This window comes from Harmonia axyridis, chromosome 3 (assembly GCF_914767665.1).
Source record: "Harmonia axyridis chromosome 3, icHarAxyr1.1, whole genome shotgun sequence".
NCBI classification, from domain to species: domain Eukaryota; kingdom Metazoa; phylum Arthropoda; class Insecta; order Coleoptera; family Coccinellidae; genus Harmonia; species Harmonia axyridis.
The window spans coordinates 4,835,664-4,844,763 of record NC_059503.1 but is presented as its reverse complement, the minus strand read 5'-3'; the positions used below and the strand labels follow the sequence as shown (position 1 = coordinate 4,844,763).

General features: G+C 37.9%; 1 protein-coding gene across 2 annotated transcripts in view; it reads left to right on the top strand.

Moving 5' to 3' along the window:
- Positions 1-1,274: 1,274 nt before the first annotated feature.
- LOC123674917 (snRNA-activating protein complex subunit 3-like) overlaps positions 1,275-9,100 on the top strand; it is a 43,398-nt gene continuing 35,572 nt past the window's right edge. The window contains exon 1 of one of the 2 annotated variants that reach the window (XM_045610076.1): positions 1,275-1,427. In XM_045610076.1, the coding sequence (XP_045466032.1) occupies positions 1,425-1,427 (3 nt within the window). In that variant the 5' untranslated portion in view covers positions 1,275-1,424. The remainder of the gene's footprint in view (positions 1,428-9,100) is intronic. The other variant, XM_045610079.1, reaches the window with a different exon arrangement.

Genomic DNA, 9,100 nt, shown 5'->3' with positions numbered 1-9,100 from the left:
GAAGATCCAGCAAATTCAAGGTTTGTTCATATATGAATCTTATCTAAGTTAAAACAGACAGTTCGAAGAACAACTACGAAAGCACTTTGAGACCATAGAGACGAGGCTTCTTGCCCTGGATGTAACCTTCTTAACATGTAGAGACCAGTTCAAATCAGGTGTGATGGTTAATCCTAGGTCCTCATGTGACTTTGTTGTAGCCAGCTGATATCTATCGAAAAAATAGTGAAGCCTTTGGTTCTGCTTGCCATTTCTCAAGGTTCAGCGGAAGCAACCAATTTCTGGACCAGTTGGAGAGAACATTCAGGTCCATCTGGAGCAGTTTATAATCAGAACGAGGATTGTTAAAAGCTTCATTTGTCTGAAAATTGTAAGCAAGGCCATCTCAAACTTCGGGGTAAATCGGTAGAGTAGACAAAGAAGTGAAGAGGACCCAGAACTGTTCCCTGAGACACACCGCTGGATATAGGTCTAGGCGAAGAGAAAATGTTCGATACCCTCTGACCCCAAAATGCACAAGTTTGAAGAGGAGGCGTCTATAAAGAACACGGTCGAAAGCCTTTGAAAAGTTGAGGTAAATGATGTGGGAATACCACGATAGTGGTAAAGCTTTGGATATAAAGCTCAGGTAAAAATCCATGAAGAATGTTTCTCTCCAGCAAGAATTTGACCATATCGCTCGATATCAAATGTTCACACACCTTCGAAGCATCGGAAATCTGAAGAAAAAGACCTGAAATATCGACTTGAACAAATAGCACACGCTGAACGACCACTTGCGTCCATAAAAGAAAATTTTTCGTCATATTCCCGCTCAATTCAAAATAGGGGCCAGAAATGACAAATCGATCTGAACATTTGCCATGTATTCTGTTATCTGTAATTGTTCATTTGGCCCGCAAATCGTTATGATGGAAATAGAAACCATTGTTTCATCATTTTCTCCTGTTACAGAACAACATTGTAAATATGGCTGAACTGAGCGCTTGTTTTGCGGAAAAAACGTATAATTAATTTACGATTCAGTTCTATTAAATTCAGCGATATCGTTTTTCCAACGATATCGGGTTTTTTGTTTCGTGATAGACTATTAATGAAAATGATATTTCATTTCATTCGGAAAAATTTGATTTGGTTGTGAATGTTCTGCAATCACACCGGAAATGGAAATAGAATTCGGAGAATTGTAGTTGAATCTAGGGCGTCATTTTTCAAAACATTCCGATTATTCAGAATCTGATTGAGTTGCTCTCTTATGGTCAATCGCTCAATTCTGCTCTCTTCTAGGAACAACTCAAATGTTTGAAGCTGGCGATCGAACAGAAGCGGTCAGCATTGGTGATTAGGAGAGGAATGGTCTTTCATCAGGACAACGCCAAGCCTCATACATCTTTGACGAAGCACCAGAAGCTCCAAGAGCTCGGATGGTAAGTTATTATGCATCCACCCTATAGTCCGGACATGGCACCAAGTGACTATCACCTGAAGTAGTAGAGATCTGAAAATAAAGGGTGTTTTTTTAGAGCTATAGAACTTTAAATTGCAATAAAACAACGATAGATTATTCGATTGTCATGAATTTTATTTATCCGCAAGATAATCTTGTGGCATTACATTTTGAATATAATTTCTGGCATATGACCGCCACGGCTGGCTCAGATGTAGTCCAATCTGGACCTCCAATTTTCGATTACTTCTTCTTACATTTGTGGCCGTATATCGGCAATAACACGGCGAATGTTGTCTTCCAAATGGTCAAGAGTTTGTGGCTTATCCGCATAGACCAATGTCTTTACAAAGCCCCACAGAAAGTAGTCTAGCGGTGTTATATCGCAAGATCTTGGAGGCCAATTCACAGGTCCAAAACGTGAAATTAGGCGGTCACCAAACGTGTCTTTCAATAAATCGATTGTGGCACGAGCTGTGTGACATGTTGCGCCGTCTTGTTGGAACCACAGCTCCTGGACATCATGGTTGTTCATATCAGAAATGATAAAGTTAGTAATCATGGCTCTATACCGATCACCATTGACTGTAAAGTTCTGGCCATCATCGTTTTTGAAGAAGTACGGACCAATGATTGCACCAGCCCATAACGCGCACCAAACAGTCAATTTTTCTGGATGTAAAGGTGTTTCGACATACACTTGAGGATTAGCTTCACTCCAAATGCGGCCGTTTTGTTTGCTGACGTTGCCATTCAACCAGAAGTGCGCTCCATCGCTAAACAAAATAAAATGGACGTTGTGCGCGATACGTATTCCGCACAGAACCATTATTTTCGAAATAAATTTCACTATTTGCAAGCTTTGTTCAGGCGAGAATCTATTTCTTATGAATTGCCAAACCAAACTGAGAATAAATCACTTGACAGCTGTTGAATCGGTCGCTATATTGAACAGTAATACCAACTTAAAGTTATATACCTCGAAAAAAAACACCCGTTATTTAAGGAAGAAAGATCTTTGCTTCAGAACACAACATGCAAATTTTCAGCACAAAATTATGGTTAGATTTCCTTAACTGTCTTATAGGCCATCTGCGTGAATTGCCCTGTATTTATAGATAGGTATATTTATGGTCTCCAAGGATGCAATTGGCCAATGAAGCTACTGATTTCAAGCCAGAGCTTTTCTCATTTTTTTTCGAAAATAATTCAGATACTCTTCCAGTAATGGTGTTGTACAATTCAAATTGCAACCAAATTCTCCACATGTATCTGGTTGACAACTATCATCTATCTTCAAATGAGTTATCCCACACTGAAGAGGAACATACTGCCATGTAAATAATTTGATTAAACACCACCTACCAAATGATGCTATTGTAACGTAGATAACCTAGTTTGTTGTAACGTAATCATGTATCAATAAGCTCATTCCAGCATCCAAATTATTCCTCTTGTGTTTTCACAGTAGGAGATAACAAATGTGAATGCTCATATACAGTCTTCCAGAGAGACATAATTTTTCCATGTGACAGATAACCCTCGACCCCTCTCCAATTCATTCAGACGTATCAACTTCTTCTGTCTGCAACTTCGAGAGATGAAATGTTATGCGTGTAGAAAAACACTGTCTTATATGGCACTAAATCATGATAACCTAGAAAAATAACAATAAAACACTCTTAATGAAGACGAAAACTAATCAAAATATATGAAGTGTACGTGATGATCCTACTGATGGTTAAAAATGGGCCCATATTTCTTTCATTTCGTCGTCAGAGCAAGAATAATATGACGGATGTCTCTGAGGAAGGAAGACGCTGAAGGTTTCTCTCAGCATACTAATGGAAAGAGGTACGTGGATGTTGCAAATTAGTTCAGAATCATGTACTGGAGCTGGTATCAGTACATTCGTTATTTCGAAGGATAATTTTAAACTCCGGAAGCGTCTTAAAGATTTTTTCTATTATACAACTCAGATTATTCAGACCCTGATCCTACTCAAAATTTCAAGTGGCTAGCATTATATAACGGGTGTTTTTTTCGAGGTATATATCTTTGAGTTGGCATTACTGTTCGGAATGGCGACCGATTTGAAAGCTGTCAAGTGATTTATTCTCAGTTTGCTTTGGCAATTCATCATGAATGGACTCACGTCTGAACAACGCTTGCAAATAGTGCAATTTCATTTCGAAAATAATGGTTCTGTGCAGAATACGTATCGCGCACTACGTCCATTTCATTTTGTTTAGCGATGAAGCGAACTTCTGGTTTTTTGACGGTGTTTCGACACACACTTGAAGATTTTCAAGGGTATGTCGAAACGCCGTTACATCCAGAAAAACTGACTGGTTGGTGCGCTTTATGGACTGTTGGAATCATTGGTCCGTACTTCTTCAAAAACGATGATGGCCAGAACGTTACAGTCAATGGTGATCGGTATAGAGCCATGATTACTAAATTTTTCATTCCTGAATTGAACAACCATGATGTCCAGGAGCTGTGGTTCCAACAAGACGGCGCAATATGTCACACAGCTCGTGCCACAATCGATTTATTGAAAGACACGTTTGGTGACCGCCTAATTTCTTGTTTTGAACCTGTGAATTGGCCTCCAAGATCTTGTGATTCAACACCGCTGGAGTACTTTCTGTGGGGCTATGTGAAGTCATTGGTCTATGCGGATAAGCCACAAACCCTTGACCATTTGGAAGACAACATTCGCCGTGTTATTGCCGATAAACGGCCACAAATGTTGGAAAAAGTCATCGAAAATTGGACGTCCAGATTGGACTATATCCGAGCCAGCCGTGGCGGTCATATGCCAGAAATCATATTTAAAATGTAAAGCCACAAGATTATCTTGCGGGTAAATAAAATTCATGTCAATTGTTGTTTTATTGCAATTTGAAGTTCTATAGCTCTAAAAAAAAACCCTTCACAAGAATTTTTGTGTATTCATCGACCAGCCAGACAGATGGACAAAATTGCTTTTGTCCTCGAATTCTTCATCAGTGAATTGAACCCAATGTTTCCAAAACTTTTCATACAATCATGCATATGATAAGGGCTATCAACAAAGATAATTGAGTTGATCTCAATTCACGTGTAATGTATACATGTACCGCTTTTATAAACCGCATTTAAGTAAAAACCATGCCATGCAGTTTGGAAGCAGTTCAGTTAATGAAAACTCATCTCCAAATCGTGGCATTCTGTAATAATAACCAGAATAGTATACCAACTCCATGTTTATGGAATGTTCCATAAACGCTGAGACATTTTTATTTTACTGTATAATTATTCCGTGATATCATACCGAATTGCAACAACGAGACAGCCCGGATGCACTATGTACACGTAGTCCTGCACAAACTATTTAGATCCTTATTATGTCCCCTGGAATTTATTATGCTTTTGTCTTCCTGCTCTGCATATATATATTTAGATTGTTGGACTGTGATGTAACGTAGGCGCAAAGTAAATATTTTCACGGCTTGCTTCGTAATCAGTGTTTGGAAATTCATGTTTTACAATGTGGATGCAAATCTCTGCTTTTTTTTATTTGCTAATTTTTTCATCAGGATGTATGAGTATTGTTCGTGTTTTAAGGATAGGATGAAGCTTTTGCGCTTACTTATACAGTTGTCATGTCGAGTTTATAGCGAGTGCGAGTTAATTTCGAAATATAAATTCTTGAGGACAGATTTTCCTCAATTATGCAATATCATGTGAATATTTCAGATGGTGAATCTTCAAAGAGTTTATTTCTCGTTCAGATATAAATATAGGTATTCACTTAAAGAAACATATTGAAAATCATTCGATTATTTTCTTCCGAATGCAAAGCTGAGAGTTTTCAAGAAAATATTCAATAAATCAAATTTCAATTTTTCAACAGAAAAATATTGAAAATACAGTCAATAAAAGAATCGGTAAAATACCGAATCGCAGAGGCATCTGTTTAATACCTCTGTGAAATATATTTCAGTTGAGATTAGTCCTTCAATATAACAAATGATTTGAACCGGTTCCTTCGCCATTTTGTAACATATTCCAAATAAAATTTCATTACATTGCAATAAATAGATTCCCCTCATTGATAGAAGTATCCATCGTCAATCAGAAAAATCATATTGAAAATTCCGAATCATTTCTTGTTGAGTCAAAAATTCAGGGATTCCAAGAAAATACAATTTATGGATCGCGTTCTCAAGATATCAATTTTTGACAGGAAATTATTTGAAATTTCCACAAAGTCGGCAACAGCGGAATAACCAGGCATGAATTTGTATCACCTCGAGCTATCAGCTGTCGTAAATTTCTGTTCACGTCCAATGCAAACTGTAAAGCAACCTTCTAAATGGCTATTTATATCTAGCACCGGCTCCTCCACCATTCTGCAGCATTCGTTAAGTATTCATGTAAAATACGGTGTAATGTCGTTTTTGGAATGCCTAAATCCTAAGATCGATGAAAAATCGACAAACCAAGGTTCTTGTCAACACTGCGGGGTACAAATTATAGGAAATTCGAACAGAATAAAAAAAAAACGAAGAAAGCGCTGATGTGAAGTCAGAAACTTTTGTGCGTTCGTTCATACATCCCACAATCGCTCCTTTGAAAACCACATATACAATTAAGTGGTCATCAAGGGTGCAATCGGAAAATGAATGAACGAGCGCACAAAAGCTCCTGAATTCGCGCTAGTGCTCTCCTCATTTTTTATAATTCCACCCATATTGTCTGATAACAATATCTATAATTAATCTCAATTTATAGCCGGCATCCAGATCAACTGTGGCCTCGAATCATAGATGCAATTAGTAGATAGGCTCATTAAATGAGCAGTAATAAAATATGGATCCCTATCCGAACATTTCATTATCTACCGATGCAAACCCTAACAGTGTTATCAATCAATAACCATTCAGATTAAAGCTTGATAATTGAATTCAACAGGAACTTAGTCATTACGTGTGAGGCTCGTATGTAGCATAATATTCAATAATTTAGCTTCGTCGGATCATCAATTGGGAACAACTTTCCTATTGACATTGAGTAGATACTATTACGGCTTCTTGATTATAAATAGGAGTATGTCTATGGGGAACAAAGGAGAGTCGATTGAGAGCTCGTTATTAGATTTCGATGGCTTGAAAAGGAACATGTATGTTGCTTGCAAGTTGAAATTTAAGAAAAGCACTGCGGAGAGTGCTTTTATTTTACATTTGGCATTTCCATCGCTATGCTCAGAGTAAACATATTATAATAAGAGGTGTTTTTTTTCGAGGTATCTAACTTTAAGTTGGCATTACTGTTCGAGATGGCGACCGATTTATTCTCAGTTTAGTTTGGCAATTCATCATGAATAGACTCACGCCTGAACAACGCTTGCAAATACATAGTTCAATTTTATTTCGAAAATAATGGTTCTGTGCGGATTACGTATCGCGCACTACGTCCATTAGCGATGAAGCGCACTTCTGGTTGAATGGCTACGTCAACAAACAAAACTGCCGCATTTGGAGTGAAGCTAATCCTCAAGTGTATGTCGAAACACCGTTACATCCAGAAAAACTGACTGGTGCGCTTTATGGGCTGGTGGAATCGTTGGTCCGTACTTCTTCAAAAACGATGATGGCCAGAACGTTACAGTCGCTGGTGATCGGTATAGAGCCATGATTACTAACTTTTTCATTCCTGAATTGAACAACCATGATGTCCAGGAGCTGTGGTTCCAACAAGACGGCGCAACATGTCACACAGCTCGTGCCACAATCGATTTATTGAAAGATACGTTTGGTGACCGCCTAATTTCACGTTTTGGACCTGTGAATTGGCCTCCAAGATCTTGTGATTTAACACCGCTAGACTACTTTCTGTCGGGCTATGTAAATTCATTGGTCTATGCGGATAAGCCACAAACCTTTGACCCTTTGGAAGACAACATTCGCCGTGTTATTGCAGATATACGGCCACAAATGTTGGAAAAAGTCATAGAAAATTGGACGTCCAGATTGGACTACATCCGAGGCAGCCGTGGCGGTCATATTCCGGGAATCATATTTAAAATGTAATGCCACAAGATTTTCTTGCGGATAAATAATATTCATGTCAATCGAATAATCCGTCGTTGTTTTATTGTAATTTGAAGTTCTATAAGTATAAGAATTTTAAGTACAAACCGTTAGAATGAAAAATAAGCAAAAGTTTCAGCGTTCGCCCTACAATTTTCGATGTAACACAGTTTCATGCTCAGAAAAGAGGATAAGGTCACGCCCACGCACTTTAAAATATTCTTTTGTAGCAACAGCCAACTCCGGCTGAAAGGATTAATGAAAATTCCGACATCCTAGTAGGCCACGTTAAAATCCACATATTCTCTGAGTGGAAGCAACATAAGGAATACCATGAAGATCAAGGCAAAAGTTAAAAGGACAGAAAATGTTGATCCCGTGATTGACGTTACGATATATTTGGCTTTTCAGGATGAAAGGAGGGAGTAGTTTGAGAGGGGAAGGAAGTAAAAGTCATTATATATCTAGAATTGGGCTATTCTCGAGTTTCAGGAATGTTAAGTTGTGTCAATCTTGATTTTCCGAATGGGTGATTTCAGCTACGACAGATTGAGTCTGTATAAACTAGAGTTGTAATAAGAGTTTTGCTAACTTTTGGAAATTTACTGTCAGAACGTGAATTATAAAAGGTGGTCCCAATGAGAGGGTGAGATTTGAATTGAACGCCTTTTTGGGTTGTCACAATGACATAAAACTTCACTCAATAAGTCCAGGACCTAACCAGCAAGCACACATTTTATCTTAAAAAACGTCTTAAAGATAGTCAACTTCTAAGGTGATATATGTACTTCAACTGCAACTCCTCTAACATTTTATTATATGCTTTTCCAATAAGAGGTTGCATTTTGAATAGCCCACTATCTGGGCAGCTGTCACCACTGAAGATGTTGTTTTTTGACATTGGAAACGTAAAAACTACGTCAATACTGAAAATAGAACGATAGATGCTTCAACGTCACACTGGAAGATGGTGGAAATATTGCTGTCACAGTTTGCAAAACTACAGCACTTTAGGGTAATCGTGAAGTATCTTTCAGGCAGATAATGGTGAAACGGGTAAGAAAATTTGTGCTGTTGAGTCCATAGATAGAAATCATAGGTTTGTCGATTCCTCTTCGAACTTGGAAATAAGGCCTTCAACAAACGGCATTACAGCATATTTTACATGAATAATTGGGTATTAAGAGTTCTGTTTACATCAAACTCAAGCTGGTCAATCACCAGCTATCTCGTGTCTTCGATGATTGAGTCCTTGAACTGCACCAAAGTGATTCAGTAGAATTTAACCTCATCAATCGTAATAGGTATATACATATATTGACAATCCCAACATATTTCTGAAAATGAATGAAATTCCATTGCTCAATTCTTTGGGAATCACTGAAGAAAAATTCCATGGCTCGATTTTTTGGAATCACTGAAGAACTTGATATCTTTGGATGCACCTCGTATATCTTCTCTGCATGCAGAAATCATTTTTCTCTATAATGGAATTTAATGAGCTGTATCAACAATCTATGCATAGTGTCTCCACAATGGTCATTTGAAATTTTGAAATAGTTATTTATAATAC